This window comes from Lissotriton vulgaris, chromosome 6 (assembly GCF_964263255.1).
Source record: "Lissotriton vulgaris chromosome 6, aLisVul1.2, whole genome shotgun sequence".
NCBI classification, from domain to species: Eukaryota; Metazoa; Chordata; class Amphibia; order Caudata; family Salamandridae; genus Lissotriton; species Lissotriton vulgaris.
Window position 1 is genome coordinate 1,468,887,581 of NC_141694.1, and position 17,874 is coordinate 1,468,905,454.

The 17,874-nt window shown below is 42.7% G+C and overlaps 1 protein-coding gene and 1 long non-coding RNA gene across 4 annotated transcripts in view; one reads left to right on the forward strand and one right to left on the reverse strand.

Annotated features, from left to right (window-relative positions):
* The window catches only part of LOC147709001 (uncharacterized), a 398,890-nt gene that overhangs the window by 89,077 nt on the left and 291,939 nt on the right, over positions 1-17,874 (forward strand). For all 3 annotated transcript variants that reach the window (XM_086927594.1, XM_086927593.1, XM_086927592.1), the window contains exon 2: positions 14,158-14,296. In XM_086927594.1, coding sequence (XP_086783720.1) covers positions 14,172-14,296 — 125 coding nt within the window. In that variant the 5' untranslated portion in view covers positions 14,158-14,171. The remainder of the gene's footprint in view (positions 1-14,157; positions 14,297-17,874) is intronic.
* LOC147709002 (uncharacterized) overlaps positions 1-17,874 on the reverse strand; it is a 290,481-nt gene that overhangs the window by 36,877 nt on the left and 235,730 nt on the right. The window lies entirely within an intron of this gene.

Here is a 17,874-nt window from a genome sequence, read left to right on the forward strand (position 1 = left end):
TAGCATTATTCACAGTTAACAGGGCACGGGCTACCTGACCGAGTCGGGCATTGCAGATCAAATATTCACTACAGGTACAAAAAATGAGACAGATTATCACAGTGGCAGCAGGTTAAACCATTTACCTCACATTTTACCAAATAACTCCGGACAACCTCGGGCCTCGAAGAGAGACTCCTCCTGCATACCACACCAGTCCATTCCCCTCCTTCACTTCTGCAACGTCGCTGCCTTAGCTTGGGACCAAAGCGCTGCAATATCCCTTTTTGCCATCCCCACAGCCGTCCCCAGGAAACGCTTACCTGCCCTGGAGCCATCTAAGCCGTCGAACACCCACAGCAGCATACGTCTCGGGTCATGGGGAACCTCCCATCCCAGGGCCTGCGTAAGTTCAAGCTCAACCCCTTTCCAGAAAATCGCTAAGGCCGGGCATTGCCATACCATGTGATAGAAGTCAGCTGGCACGTTTTCACAGCGGGTACATGCTGGGGATGGTCTCATACGGGCCTGGAAAAGGCACAGCGGAGTGAGGTAGACTACATGCAGGTAATAAAGTTGCACCAGGCGCAGCTTGGAGGACGTGGTCAGGGTTTTGGGCGCCATGAGGGCATCTCACCATTCCTCCTCCTCTAGAGGGCCCAACCAACCCTCCCATCGAGCCCTGAGCCGATCTAGGGATGCGGGACCATTAGTAACTAGTGACCGGTATATGCCGGACCAAAGCCCCCCCGACCCCCTCTCCAGATTCCCCTTCATCACCTGAGCCTCCAGTGGGCTAAACTCTGGAAAAGGGGCAGGGGATGGAATGTGTGGGTGGAGGGCATGTCTGAGTTGTAATTATTTGTAGAATTGGGAATGGTGGAGGGCATATTGCTGTTGCGGGTCGGCAAAGGAACGAATGTGGTCCACCACCCATACGTCTCCAAGCAACGAGATTCAGACGAGATCCCAGCGGCGGAACCCTTGTAAGGACGAGACCTCACATAGCCAGTCCCGCTCCAGAGCGGTGTTTGTCAAGTGAGCTTACGGTCCCACCGCACGTGGCGCAGGGCTGTGCGCCAAGCCATGAGTACCGTTCTCGTGACTGGGGGTAGGGCCTGTGGCACCAAGCTACCATATAGGAAAGACTGGATCTGCGCGAAGTCTGTCGTGGCAAGTTCCACTCGGTATGCCGGGTTGGACCAGACGCCCGCAAACCAGTTGTGGATCATGATAAGCCTCGAAGCCAAGTAATAGAGGTGGAGATTGGTCACTCCCATGCATCCGTCAAAGGGGGGGATACGACAGTGCGCCAGGGATAGACGTGGCCTCCTGCCTCCCCAGAGAAACCGAGTAAGGACGCCGTCCAGTTCTCAGAACCAACTCCCCGGGAGGTGGATGGTGATGTTCTGCAAAATGTAAAGGAAGCGGGGGAGAATCATCATTTTAAAGAGTGCACTTCTGCCCAGGGGATTGAGGGAAAGGGCCTGCCATCGCTTAAGGTCGGACTTCATCCGGGTAACCAAAGGGGCCATGTCTTTAAAAAAATCCTCACCAAATAAGAGACCCTTGGTCTCTACACCAGCCTCCTTACTTGCCAGCTCTGCAAGTTTAGGATCAATCTTCATTAAAATGCGCTTTCTTCTCTCAATGCATAGGGCTACATTCGCGTTACACAAAAGGCAAACTGCCCTTTGCACCTATTGCCTTATTTCCGCACATTCATCTTAACACCATTCACAAGGGAATCCTTACATAAATCAAAGCAAAACGTTTTGTCAATGGACCGAACACATCAAGTAGCCTATCCTGACATCATTTTAAACCTTTGTCTAATCCCTTTCTGGAGTTTGTACCAGATCATTCAAAATAAGGCTCAACCTCTGTTGTCAAAATTCCAGTATTCAACATCGAAGAGTGGATTGTTAACACCTTGGCTGCTAGTGGGTTTTCCCCTCCTGTGCTGATGATGTTTGAATACTATAGTTTCATGACATGGTCAACTCATCATAAGCACAGCGCAGGTAACACCCATGACGAGTTGACCTTGTCATGAGCATGGAAGGGGTAAATGATCTTTATGACTCTTGAGATGGATTTTATGCTATTGTTTCACTGTGATACACTATTGTGTTTGTTTAATCTCCCTTTTGTGCAAGTGTTCAAACTGTCTGATAATTTAAGAAAGTCAATCTCTTCTGTGTGAATGTTCACACTGATAAGCTCTAAAGACTTCCTCTTGTGTAAATGTTCAAATTGTCTGATAAGTTCAAAAGCTCCAACCTGACTGATATAAATTAAAATCTTACATATGTGGTCTGCTGCACTGAGCAGATTGCTGCTTGTATGTTGAAGGCCAAAAAAATCTCTCGGCACGGGGGGCGGAGCTTGCCGGCTATCAAGATGGCCGAATAGTCCCAGAGCTCCGACCCATGGTATCACATAATCCTACAATTATCCTACTTCGGCGCTAGCCGCTGCACCAGAGATCTATCCCCTGACCTGCGAGGACGCCGCGGTGCGAAACGACCAGTTTCAGGCAACATTCCAGCGCTGTGACTTTGGAGAGCTCGGGCGTGAAGGAGAGAAGAGGCGGCAGGCTACAAGCCACGGCCCCAAGTGAACAGCGGGCCTGCGCGACGTCACAGGCCTTTATCCCTGTTGAACGTTGATGCCAAGCTCTATGCTAAAGTGCTGGCTACAAGACTTGCTCTCCTCGCCCTCAAACTGGTTGCTCCGGAACAGGCGGGTTGTATCCCCAGTAGGAATCTGACTTATAACATCCGCACAGTCCTCGGTACTTTGCAACATGTTAAACAAGACGCAAAGGCCATCGCAGTCTTCCTGGATATGGAGAAGGCCTTCGATTCAGTTGAGTGGTCTTTTATGAGACAGGTGTTGCTGAGATTGGGGCTGGGCATGCCGTTTCTTCAAATGATAGGAGCTCTGTATCATGCGCCGACGGCTAGGCTCTGCATTGGTGACTGCGTGACAGACTTTTCCCGATCAGCAGAGGCACCCAGCAGGGCTGCCCTCTCTCCCCGCTACTGTACGCATTAGTTGCTGAGCCGTTAGCTTGCGCATTAGGAGAATATCACAGCAACGAGGGCGTTGGTTTTCCATCATACCGAATCGTGGTGTCGACATACGCAGAAGACACCCTGCTGTATGTCCGTGACCCCGAAAAAAACTTGACGTCTATGCTTAGAGAAGTGGTCCGCTTTTGGGGCACTTTCTGGACTGAGGGTCAATTGGGCGAAATCGCTTGCTTTCCCCCTCACCCCGGTCACCAAGAAATTCGAAATGGAATTCCCACTGCAATGGTCATCGGACCCTATTAGATATTTAGGAGTCCACATACACACGGACTCTGCTTTGAGAATGTAAATGTAAATGTATTGCGATTTATATAGCGCACGTATCACCCGAAGGCATCAAGGCGCTTGCCTTGGGAACCCGTCCTGGTATTCCCCTGTGATATAACCCCAGCAGGGTATCCACAAGGTGAAAGCCAGGCATCCCGCCGCGAGGGGCCGTAGTGGAGATTAAGCAAGCTATTGCCCAGAGTCGCAGAGTGTGAACCCGTGAGTCGAGTAGGCACCGGAACGAGAATTATCGAGTCCGTGGAATTTTTGAGCCCAAGACCCACCGAGGCGGGGAATTGAACCCTGGTCCAGGACCGATCTCAGCTTCCGGGTCTGCCGCCTCTAACCCCTGAGCCACACTTCTCCACTAGAAAATTACGGAGTGGCAGTCAGCAGACTGGAGGACGACGTCGAGGCTTGGTGCAAACTCCCACTCTCCCTCATGGGACGTATAGCCATTACGAAAATGGTAGTACTTCCGAGATTTTTATTCCTGTTTAGAGCCATCCAGATGGTATTGTCGAAAGCCTTCTTCCGCACCTTGATTCAGCTTATGATTAAGCTTGCATGGGCTGGCAAGCAACCCTGAGTGAAATGGACCGTACTAACGCTGCCGTACGACTTGGGCGGTTTAGGTGCTCCTGATCTTGAGCTTTATCACAGAGCTGCACAGGCCTCGGCATCTACACACGTGGATTCATGGGGATGTCCACATACCCCACGTACGCATTGAGCGGGTATTCCCTGGCACAATATCCCTCCCGGCCACGGTATTCAAACCGATAGATCGCAGAACCGGGATTTTGGACTCCATTACGGCCACAAATCATGCCTGGCATTCCCTCTTGCAGGCGCGTGGAGGTGCGCTATTGTACTCGCCCAGCATGCCTTTGGACTGGACCTTGTGGCTCTCACCTATCAGAGAGAGAGGGGTAGTCCAGGCATTATACGACCTGGGCGTCCGCACAGCGGGAGACTTATTCCTGGAAGGCATAGTTAAGACCTGGGAACAAGTGGCGGAGGGGCGTGGAGCTGTATCACTGCTGAGTCGGTTTCAATTCCACAGAGTGCGCAGCGCCCACTTGGACCTACTAGGACCAGACCTGGCGGAGCCGCCGGAAGTCCCGGAACTCACATATGTCATTCGAACGGTAGCCCCACGCGCACTGCTGACGAACCTGTACAAGACAGCCATGTCAAATAGGGAACGACAGCTTATGAAAGCTAGGGTGGCTTGGCAGAATGACTTACAAGTCACTATTGATTATGCTATGTGGCGCTATTGCTGTGTGAACACTAAAACGCTTTCTTTGAATAGTAGGCATAGACTGATTCACTTTAAGTTTCACCAGAGAGTGTATTACACCCCAGAGATGCTACATAGATATGGTCTTAGACAGACAGCGGAATGTGAAAGATGCCATGTGCCAGTTGCTGATTTTATGCATGTTGCGTGGGCATGCCCAGAGATCTCTAAATACTGGGACAGCATTTTTACAGAGATGAGTAAGGTCCTGGAGCATGAGCTGACTCCCGATCCAGCGCTAGCTCTTCTTGGCTACTCTAGGGGCTTACCTAAGGCGATAAGGCGACTCACAGACATGGGACTTCTTGTCGCCAGGCTTGTAGTGGCGCTGTGCTGGATGAAGGGTCCATTTCTGACGAAGAAGCGATGGGCTAACAATATGCTGTATTGTTGCACGCAAACAGAGCATTACAGTGAGCTGCTCCCCCCCCACAAGCCGCCCGAAGAACTTTTGGGGTTCATACCAAGCACATTTAAGAGAAAACAGGACCGAGGTTGAGGTGGCGGAGGGAAGGGACACTGAGAGGCAGACGCAGGAGGTAATCTCTACAGCGGGGATTGACTTGCAGGCGAGCCCTGTAGAGCTGGGAGAGGATGAGGAGTTGGTGGTGTAGTGGCTTCATGTGAGGGGAGGAGAACAACAAGAGGACGGATGCACAGACAGTCAAGAGCATCTGGTTGTCCCCCAGAGATCTAATTGATTAACGTGGGGCGAGCCAAGAGTTTCTCGCAATCCCTTTTGCGAAGTGTGGCAAACGATTTGTCTTCGGGTAGCTGCGGCGTTATCTGGTATTGATGAGTGGGGGGTCTTAGATTACAGGCTATGATAGGGGGAGGTCGGTGTGTGCGATGTTAGGAACGGGTGGGGCGTGTTTCTGGTTAGGGGTGAGCTAGTTAACGTTTTTAATAAACTATCGTATTTGCAAGATTGTCAGGTCATGCATCACTGGTAGTCATACAACAATAGACATTAGGCTCATTGAGATAGGAGTAGTACTCTACCAGTATGATTGTGTAACTACTGTTTGACTTGAGGACCTATGCTTCTTTGTAGCTGCCGGACCCCAGGGTTGTCGGCTAAATGGCTGTGTCATTATTGAAGACGTGACTGTTTCCTCTCTTTCTTGCCATCCTAGCCAGCCAGCCCCAGGGTTGTAGGCTTTGGGCTGTGTTACTTTTTTGAAGCAACAATAAAGTTTTTTTGAGAAAAAAAAATAATAATAATCTCTCGGCTCAGGTAATACATTCTTAGTAATCCCAAATTGGAGTAAAAGCGCAACACAATACCAACAATTGCGAATGTGTCTGCAGGCTATGGATAGTATTATCTTCTCTACAATTACTCCATGCTTGTAATTGAGTATGGGGAAATCATGTTGTCCCTTTTTAAAGGTTTGTGTAACAATGTACTATAGGCTTAAAGCCTATGGTTTCAAGAAGAACGTATTAAAGTTAGGTGCACCATTTGCATTGCTAATAATTGTCCTCTTATCATTTACTTGCAGTAACTTCAGCTCGTATTTCATGTTTGAGAATGACCATTCTTACATACCTAGTGGATGGTGAGGGGTTTTATCTTGCCCCATGCTAAACAGACGTATAGACGTAGGTTTATGAGATGAAAAATATTTTAGATGATATCTCAGATATAGACAAGATAGCCCCATGAGTGTGCTATACTAATGTCATTTTAATCATTTGGCATAAGAGTCCGTTTAACTGGAGGCATTCACAGGCAAAATTAAGTCTTCTAATACATCACAGAACTATAGACTTAGATATGGTAAATATAGATCTCTTTTTCAGAAGACATACAAGGCCTTCTTTGCAAACCTTTTTTTTCTACTTTAAACCCTATTTTTGTGAACCCTTTATGAACCACACAACATACAGAGTGCTTGTGCCCAGAATAATAATTTTATTGCTAAAAATTAAAACAATACATTTTCCTATGTCAGGTTCTCCCATAAGGAGTGTGTCTGATTTCCTGTACCTTTGACTGCTAGTATGATGAAGAGTACCTTCCAATAACATGATCTTCTGGGTCTTAGGTCTTCCTTATCTTTCTCACAGTGACAAGAAGGCCTTGGCTATCTAGAGAATTTTTTGTATCAAATCCATAATATTATCCCTCATTTCCCTGGTGATCTCTTCAACCATGTTATCTTAGACCATCTACTGGGTGAGCGCCTCCCTTGAAGTCTGGCCCTGGCCAAAAGTATTTCATGATCTGGACAGGAATGTAGTCAGATGTGTAGTCTGTACAGAACCTATTGTTCTGCAAAGTAAAAGTGTTGCTCTATCCTAATCTTTTTCTTTCCAGTCATTCTTATTTCTGCCTTTGTCACTGATCGCCTCCTGTGCTTGTTTTTAATCTTCTCCCTCCATGCGGCTCCCACAGCTGAGTCCCAGTGCAGAGTCCATGGTGTGTCAGCAGCCACCTATGTGTTTTTCTGGGTTCCACTAGCCACATATCCAAGTTCTGGTCCGTGGCCATCCCTTTTAAAAAGCAGGTAAGTTACTATAAGTGTGCCATGGATGTAAGAGCCAGCAAAGTACTGTTACAAGCCCACTCAATCATGCTATCTTGCTTCTGTTCATTAGGTATTGGCAATATAGTTCTGAAATGAGTCAGTTTCATTTTATGGGACCTTTGTCAGGTTAGAACCTTCTTCCATATAATTCAGTGTAACCCTCCTTTCTAACGTATAGGTGCTATCACAGGCCAAGGTTGTTTGGTATTTTATGTTTATTTTTGCTATCTTGCAAACAACATTGGGTAGAATACTCCACAGAGCCAATCCTTGCTCAGGATTGGATGGATTTCATGTCAGTCTCCATTGCGTTGTTCTTATGTGTGGCTTTCGTCCCTTTCTGTGTCTGACATGCCTATAGGAGTATTTTCATTTCGCCTAATGCAGCATTGCGTCTAAGAAAACAGAGCCATTTTAAAACATCAGGTTGCTGCAATTCAGTGCCACCGGGTTGTCAGTAAAAAAACTTGCAGCAGAAATGTGGAAGATACAACATCAAACTTGACAGACATTGAAGATTACTGTAAACAAGCATTGGCAATGCCAATCATTCGTGCTTATAAGTAAATGTAAGGGAGCTCAATTGGCTTTGCCATTGCTTGTTTTACAGCTATGGTGGCCTACCCAGATACTATGGGTAGGTCTGAATTCTTTAGCCTGTGTAGACACTGGCCTTCATCGCAGATTGTCTGTCCAGAAAATGTCATACCCAGAGTACAGAGAAACTTGAGCTAATGGTTCTAGAAAGTTGTGCCAAGGTCTGACATTTGACCACGCCCGCTCCTTTTTTTCTAGCTATATGACAGTGCAGGAGTCTGTTTTGCAGTACTCAGTGTCATCCGGATATAATTACGTTTCCTGCCACAAGCTACTCAAAAACTAGTGAACAATGTCGCTATCTTCTCCAGGCTGGACAGCCGATACTCTTTTTATGTGAGTTATCTTCTCGTGGTCCATATTTGTAACAGCATGATTATTTTTGTTTCTGCTTTGACAATAGTGTGTCTGGATAAGACTCTGCTGGCTTCCGATCAATAGGGAAGTCATTGTTAAAGCTCACTGCAGAAGTCATGGATCCACTTTTTTCAGACAAGACAAAGACGCCCCCTTGTACTTTAATATCAGCAAACTTCAATTTTCTTACATGTGCTGTCTATTAACAGAGTCAGTGTTGGAGGAAGATCCTTCTATTATATTGTTACTGGTCTCTGCAGAAGCCCTTGGCTATGAGGTTTTAGGATACAACAGCCAAGGGAACCCAAGAGTCACCTGGGACCTTGGGTAAAACCATATATAGAAACACTGGTCCCACTTTTAATGACACGCCCCATAGAATCAAAGGTACCAAAAGTTCGTTTTTTTAATCAAATTACACATGAAATCATAAGAAAAACATAAATGATGGCACAGTGGGTGGGTGCAAAACGTGTTTGGTGCTCTCATGAACGTGATATGCACAAATGGAAATCAGTTGATCAAAGATGTGTATCATAAAACAGACAACACGGCCCATTTCTGTGTGCAATGCTAATCGGGGTCCATAGTTCCGATCCCCTAGAAAAGTAGGGGGGTCATCATCAGGACACTCAGATAAATGAGCCCTATAAAGAAAGATCAACAGCATCCAAAGTTAGAATGGTCGAGGGAATGTATTTGCATTGCGAGGTTCATGCATATCATAAATACGGTACCTAAGGGATGAAGAGCAAATCATTTTATTTTTTTAAATATCGAAACATTAGAATGCAGCAGCCATTCCTGAAAATAACAAGAATTTTCAGAGTGGGTCTTGCAGAGCACAGGGAGGAAAAATATTTTCCTCCCTGAATCGCAGCACCCATTGAGTCAAGATGAAAAATTGATTAAGGTGTACAGTAAAGGGGAAGAATGTGCAACCCACTAGGGTGTAACTGTAAAAGAACCAGACATTACTACTAAGGAACTCAAACGGGGAGGAAACGGTAAATGTGAGTGAGAGAAACAAATTAACCCATACCTTAATTGGTGGGGTGGGGAAAGCCATGGTTCTTTAAAGACAGACAGCAAGCCGGCTAGTAGCGGTAGAAATGCACCATAGATTACGCCAGTCTCCGAGGGAGTACAGCTCATGCAAAGAAACGGCAAATGCCGCCAAATGGCACGCAGTTAACAATACTTTGCAGTGAGCGAGTCTCCAGAGGAATACAGCACATGTTGAATATCATTAACAAAAATATCGTGTGGACAGAATATTGTGTCAAAAATATCGAGGACCAAAATACCGAGAAGGTAAGTGCAAATAGGTAAGTATAGATTTACTATTCTAACTCCACATCTACGCACCTTGAAGATACATGTGTCGTCAGGGTACATATATGTGGAGTTATATATAGTAAAACTTTTCTTACCTATAGAAACATACCTTCACAATTTTTTTGTCCAAATTTTTTCCCCAATATTTTATCTAAACACTGAACACGCTGGCTAATCCGACAAACGAAAGATTTGTCTCACTCATGTGTCGTAAAAAAGGCAATGCTCATGCTCAATGCGCTGAACATTGTACGGGCTTGTATATAAGTGCAGTGGAAAAACGCCAAGGAATCAAAGACAGAAGCCATCTTGAAAGGTTTAACATGAAAGATTTGTCAACAGTAAAAGGTAGGTGACAGAAGTTCTAAGAAAGAATTTGAGAATTGCAGAGACCCTTTTTGGGTAGCATCATGCTTTTTTAAAATTACTTAAAATAAAAATGATGTTCCTGGTATCATGTGAAAATAAAAAAGTGGCTAGCCATAAGCACCAGACACAGTCACCTACCTAATTACATGATTGCTTCCAAGTTACTAAGTGATTGCTTTATAATCTCCTGACCTTCCCAGGCCAATTGACATTCTACACTCTGTACGGCTATCATAATCACATACATACTCCACATAAAGCAGTCAACTGCACTAATCCAAATTCCTGCTTTCATAGTGCATCTGACATGCCAGCTTCTTGCTAGTTCCGCAAGTTTGCATAACAGCGCATACAAATCCGTTAGCAGATCTGCCCAAGCCATACACAATATCATACATGGGTGATATTTTTACACATATACTCCTATTCTAGAAAGTGTTATTCAGTAAATTATTATGTCACCCACAAGGAGATCAGGACAAATACATTCTTAAATTTGCATGGTTAATGCACTGAAGAGGAGTTAGGATGGCGAAGCACATAGAAAAAACACACATGTAAAGAGGCAGAACATGGTAATGGTAGGGAGGGAGCAGGTCGCATTTATATTAAGACACCGCCAAGATAAAAATGAATTGGTAATCACAACTCTGTTCCTTTCTTGATGTAATGTCATTCTTCTCCTGACAAAAGCCTTCTGTAAAGCATTAAACTTAAGTATTCAAGACTTTGCAAGACCAACCAACACTATATCAAAGCGCACGTTGGCATCTGCTCAGCGTTCATCTGTATCTGTCAACGGTGATTTGGCAACATGCTGTTTTTCACAATGGCTACCTAATTGGGTTCATATGGCCACTGACTGACCAAATTAACTGATGAATCTTGCCTTCATCATGCTCCCCATGACTGAGAATGTAACTAATTATTCACCTACTGACCCATTTAGGTATGGGACATTGTGTGTGAAACCAGACAGCACTGTAGATGCCTGAGGTTCATCTGGAGGATGATTATGAGTGACTCAGTGACCCTTTTATGACTAAACTAGCTTACCCGTCGCGCGTTGCTGCAATCTCAGAAGAAAGGAAATTTAAGGAAACTTGTTATGATAACATTCAATTTACATTGTGTCATTTTTATTGAAACGTATTCATTTTAATATGGAAAACATTTTAAAGTGTTGTTTTAGTTCTGTTTATTTATTCGAGTGCTTGTGGATACATGGTATTTTTTGTTTCTCCATCTGGTGCATACACGAATAAATCAGAAGGTTTTCCGACGCGTGAGCTGGCCACATACAGTTGTCCATGTGAGGAGCACGGATTCTCCAAATGTAGTCCACACACTTGCAGCGATTGTCCTTGTACTTTGTTGATGGTCATTGCAAAAGCGAGTCTCACCGTAAACTGTAAACGTTCAGTATTGGAAAGATTATGAGGGCCCTGGGGGGCCGGGGGGCGCTATTTATCAATTTTTTTTTTGCCAGAAATGTTCGCGGGAGTGTACTCCACAACTTTTAACAATTTATTATTATTTGGTTTTTTTGCCAGAAACCTTTGCAGGAGTTTACTCAACAACTTCCCAAAGTTTCATGGTGATCGGATGAATAGTGTAGTAATGCATAAACGACAAACAGACATACTTTCGTTTTTATATATATAGATAGATAATCGATGAAATGCCCGTACGCCTTCAATCTTTTCCACCTTTTTCCAGAATCTTAAACTCCTTCAGGTCTTCACTGTAGTGAGGCTTATGTCTTCCATTAGAGGTATAATGTTCTGAATTTGAGAACCCGTATTCTGATAAATTGGCTTCTGATACCTAGAGTTTATGTTAATAAACAGGAAGTAATGCATAAAATATATATATTCTTTATTCAATCAAAAATATGATCATTTACAATAATAAAAACATTTGATGGATCTAAAACGATAAAAGGTTAAAAGTCCATATTTCATAAAAATCTTATGTCTGGCGAACTATAACAGCACTACAGGGAATACATAAAAAACATGATTTCATCACAAACCTTTTGTATTTTCGTGGTCCATGTACTCCCAGAACCTTTTTTTAACGAGAGGAACCATTGATTTGTTATCGAGCCCGGGACCTCCCAAACGTACCCAAACCCCAGTGCCAGAAGCGAGTCCTTGATTTTATTGAACCATTTTATACGGCCTGATTGTTTGTGCAAAATAATTATTTTTCCAGAGCCACCTTTAACGGGAGAGCTGTTATAGTTCGCCTGACATAAGATTTTTATGAAATATGGACTTTTAATCTTTTATCGTTTTATATCTATGAAATGTTTTTATTACTATAAATGATCATATTTTTGATCGAATAAAGAATATATATATATAATGCATAAAATTGTGATACAACAGTAAGTGATTGGCATTCTAACAGTAAGAACTGGAAAATGATTAATCTTGTATCCTTGTCCCACAATGCAATATTTACTTGACAAGACGCAGATTTGGGTATTTGTACAGTGTAAACCTAGCTGAAAAGCAACTGTGCTGTGAACAAAGGATGAGAGCTTAGAGGTGTGTACCGGTCTAGTTATTTTCAAGAACAGGTTAAAGGTAGGTTCCTATTCTGTGCAGTAGTAGGTCCAGGTCGATGCATTTGATGTGTATTTTTTTGCTATCTTTCATACAAAAGACGTCTAACATACATTTTCTCTCAGTTAAAACAATTCAGCATCATTTTGATTGGTTCGTAAGTTTGAGATGTCTGATGAGCGGTCTCCCAATGGGGCCTCACGTTCGTTTCCTCAGCTTATCCTTAAGATTTCGGGTCTCTGCCTTCTTGATCTCAGTTTACTCTCCTGGAAACCACTGTCTGTCTTTTCAGCCAACAGATTTAGTGACTCAAAACTTTCTTTTAGTCAAAGCCTCAACATGTGTCTATTTCGAAAAGGTATTTAGGACACATAAGGTCAGTTCACAAGGAAATGTGCCTATTCCTCTAGAAGTGATTCTTGAATCATAACTCAATTTTCTAACGAATTTTTAAAATCTTATACATCTTCCCTGGGACATCAGAGACACATCCTTGATACATAACTTAGCAAAAATTAAAACAGTCAGTGCAAGATGGATCTTTTTCTGTATTACTTAATATTTTATGACATCACATCTACATCTAGGATCAGTACATACTTAATCAGAACATTAGCGGCATTGTTGTTGTTTGGCAGACATGTGACTATTGACATTTGTAAGGCTTGCTACATTGTCTTCTTTGTATCCTTTATGTATTCATGATTCTGTGGATGGATCATGTGGGGGCAGTGCTTACAATTTCCAGTAGATTTATCTGTGTGGAGCACAGCTGAGCAGTTGTAATTAATTTAAGAAGAATAAATAAAAATGTTTTTAGTGCATGATACTTCATTCGTTCCTCATTTGAACCTTGGTTAGTGTTTCTCCATTTCAATGATATTAGCCAATTATATCTTGGTTACGTTTTTCCCTGTTCTACCTACAGCTCTCTCAGGATTGCCGCAATTTAACCGCAGACCAATTTTGCTCTTATATTTGTTAGTTTCTTTCTTGCTATGTTGGTTTGAATTTTCTACGTTATGTGCATTTATCTACCTTTTTCCTGAGATTTGTTTCGGATAATGGGGGCCCTTTAAATTTCTGGGGTAATTGTTAATTACAATTGGAAAGTACATCTGAAACTATCTCTTTAGTCTGTGAATTTAGGCTTCTTTGGCTATTTTAGTGTTCTCCATTTTACAAAATGTTATTTTCTCTGACATTTTACTAGATAGCTTTGTTTTCCTTCAGGTTTAGATCACTTATGAAAATATTAACTAATGAGGTCTATATACTGAGATTTGAGATACTCTTCTATTAACAATGTCACAGTTTTAATTTCTCCCTTCACGTATCTAATTCTTGAGGAACCCTACAACCTCCGTGAACAGTTTTATAATATGCAATTTTTACCCACTGTTTGCGTACTACTACCAAGGTATTTAAAGCAATTGTAAAATGGGGCAATTTGATAAATACATGAAAGCAAACTAAGACAATTTTTATGGACCAACATCTTTCACATTTGTAGTCCGGAACGGTCTACTTTGTAGAGGAATGCACACATACTATATAGACAACCCTAAGAAAGAGAATAATGTAACACAGTTATTTACAAACGTATTACGTGCTGCACGACATCAAAATATGATCCGAAAGGTCAAAATTCAGAATGTTCAACTTATTATATATAATATTTTGATTTATAGCTGTCCCTGCGATATTGATGCCATTGTGAAACCTATTATTGTTCACAGAATGTGAGAATGACATGGAAACGGGGAAACATATTGTTGGAAGAGGTGGCTACCCGAACCAGGATGGAATTATTCAGTGTGACGCAGCGATAATGGAAGGGCGCCCTGGTCGCTTTGGTGCTGTAGCAGCTCTGCATGGGTATGGACAACACTGTGTGACAATACTGTGGGCTTTGAGCAGTTGTACAACAAACAATAATTTGTAGTTCTTTGTATTAGTCATGTGGGCAATTGCCATGAAATATGCGATGTTGAAGATTTTGCTTGTAATGGGTGGGTGTCTAGTGCTTCGTGGTTAGCAGTATGCTCTCTCACATGATTAGTTGAGGTGCCTCAAATCAACTGCTGTTTAGTACTTACCAGGCGGAACAATATATTTTTTAAACAGAGCCTGATTATAGTTAGGTTCTCACTTTAACAGAGATTAGCTGTGTTTCATTATGTGACCATCAGCAGCTTCTAATGAAAGTTACGAGGAAAAATCAGAGATTCCAGTGGTTAGGCTTGGGGAGGGGGGTGATTTGGGTGAGAGTGCGGTTTATGAGTTCATCCCTTCACTCCCAGATTACAAGAGAGACATTAATTCACTGAAAGAGCTCCATGTGCTGTATTATGATGAAGAGTCAGTACTGTGCGGAAATGTCTTTTTGGAGGGGGGTGACTAGTTGAAAAGACTGCAGAAGGTTCTTGAGCAGAAGTGTTTTAATAAGAACCAACAACGTCATTTTCTGCAGTCTTGAATCTTCAAATTTTAACATTTTTTTGTTCTAATGAATGTGGTATTCTTGCTCAGTCTGAACTGTTTTTTTTACAGTATTCAAGGCTAAGGTAAAACACAACACTTAACAAATGAAAGTAATCTGTACTTAGCAGTCTATAGAAACAGCCTTTACAATTTTGGAAAAGGCAGAGAAATAGAAGATAAGACCGATATATTGGGTGAGGGAAAGAAACAAGGTAGAGAAAGTGCTAAATAGTTAATAGAAAAGAACTCAAACAAATAATTTAGACCTCCAGGAAATTGAGGAAGATGTATTTAGGTTTTTTGAAAAGTAAGGAGGTGAATGGAAAGTTCATGCACCAGACCATTTCAGATTTATGCTGCTGCGCTTTTGAAAGACAGATTTGTGGCTTGGGGCGTTTTGGAATGTTTAGAATATCTGGCTTTCGAAACCTTTGGACCCACTAGAAATAGAGGGAACACTTGCTAGGTGATGATCTGTGAGTGCACAGTTACAAATAGGTATGTTAGCCATTAATTTTGAAGTTGCTTCTGTGAGGCACAACTAAGATGGTAAGGCTGTACATAACTCATTTAGAAATAAGGTTCACTTTATTTATGTTAAACATCTGGGGTTGATAGTTGCCAATAGCAGAATGAATTGAACATAATACATTCTTGAACAATAATGGAATGAACATATTATTAGAATTTAGTTAAGAGTAACTATTTTCGGTTGTTGAACTGTATGGTGTTAATAACTTGAGAAAGGCGACAGCTGATAACCGTATTTTGCATGCTTACTCTGGGCCTGCCTTCAGACAGACCTCCAACATACAATTCGAAGTGTTGCTTTGCATACAAAATAAACTGAAGTTCGGAGGATATCAATCAGATTGACGAAAATGAGGCAATTCAACGATTCCAACCAAAGTCTATAAAATGTGAATTCTCAGTAAAGCTAAAAGAAAAGTAGGATGTATCAGCAAACTTCTCAAAAATAAGCCAAAACGCTGAGTAAAATTATCTCTTGGATTAGATTGATTGCCCAATTTAATGAAGAGAATAATGCAATCTACTCTAGTCCTCGTAAACGTAGGGATGTTGTAAACATAGACAAGGACTTTGTTTAACACTTATCTGAGAAATCAGTGATCACTAGATCACTAATCTCTAAACAGACTCGAAGTCTGAGTAACACAATAAAATACAAACCTATAGAACATCAAGCTATTTGACTTCCTAAACCATCCAAAATATGTTTAAATGCTATAACAGCGGTGTAACTTTGAATTAGAGAAATTATTCAGCTCTGGATTATTACAGGATGAAAACTTATGACATTTATTGGAACAGAAAGGTCCCCTTTATGGTGTACAGTCGCACTCTCCTGTCTTGAGTGTATCTGGTATGCTGTTTTTTTATTTTGGCCCAAGCCTCCTACTAATCCCTTGTGTGTGCAGAAGCCTAGGCTTGTCCCTTGACATGAGTGAGGTCCTGGACCTGCCCTGTGAACTGGAGGGGTGCACCACGGGGTGCAACTCTTATTGTACAGACAGTAGACTACTATCCATTTTATAGGTTTAGTTCGTAGAGCGCTGAAGCCACTGTACCATTGTTTTGTGAATCCATAGTTGTGATGAGACCTTTTTATCTATCTTTGGAGTGGACGACGACAGGCACTTTCATAAAGTACTGCTTCAGTGTGCAAATCCAGACCCTAGAGTTAACATCCCAAGTGTATGTTGTGCATTTTTGCGTATGGGGCCTACCTGGTACAAGCATGATGTGTATGAGTGAACCAGAGCAATGGAGGACTGTGGGGTCTATTTTGGATACCCCAAGCATGGCTTTTGCACAAGTTGAAAGTGAGGTTGTTTTCCCATATTATGGAAGTATATTGCTGACATTCTTGCAGACATTTTATCAACTGGAGGTAGGAGACCTAGATACTGAAGTAGGGATAGAGGAAACAATGGTCCTAAATAAGTTTGATTAGACCTTTTGCTGAGAGGAGCTGCAGACTAGTCTTCACAAAGCATTGCCTTTTGGTGGTGGGGGTGAAGGGTGGGACTGCAGTCTGTGTGGTTCAAGGTGAAAGAGACCGTTTAGGCAAGACCAATCTGGTCTGTCCCCTGATCACTCTTAAATGTGCCTTATCACAGCTAGGTGTGGGCTCACACCTTTTTGTGCCTTTGTTGTGGGTGCTCCAGGCTGGAGACTGCCCTCGCGTGAGGAGTGTCACTCCACATAAAGGCTGTATCTGGAGAGCAGCCAGTAAACTACACTTTAAAGAAGAACCATCAAAATCAGTTCGGAACATCCATACAGTGGATTTGCATTCACCTTTTTGCTTGACTGTATCAATGTGGGACCCACTGATGTTGAGGATAAGGCAAGGGAGATTGAGTGTTAGAAGCTCAGATTAGATAGCCAAGTACAATGGAATAGGGAGAGATTGGAACAATAGGCCAATGAGAAGAGAAAAAGAAAGGAAAGGGACAGAGAATTGGGGAGAGATAGGATAGCTGTCGAGAAAGAGAAGTTCAGGTTGCCAGAAGAGTAATTCCACTTTCAACTCTCCTTGAGAACCTGCAGGGTTTGAAAGAGCTTGTTCATGGGTATGTAGACGGACAAGATATTTTGGAATTGTTTGCAAGCTTTAGGATTGCTGGTAGATCACAGGATTTAAATGGTGTGCCTAAGGCAGCCACTAAAGGAGTTGCTTTTCCATAGACGACCTGGCAGCCATTGGGAGGATGTATGTGCCTGAGCAAAGAAATTATGAACTAAGGAATGAAACACTGGGTCAGGTAGTTTAGGCTGAAGCAAGAGAGCATGGTGTTCTGTTTGAAATCTCAATTCTTGTAATGTTGCATGATTAGAACGAGTTGGTTGGAATACCAGAGGCCAAAGATGTTCATGCCTGTAAACAATGGCTGGTGACAGAGAGACTTAAGGAGCAGTGTTCTACCCCACTTAGAAAGTAAAGGTCT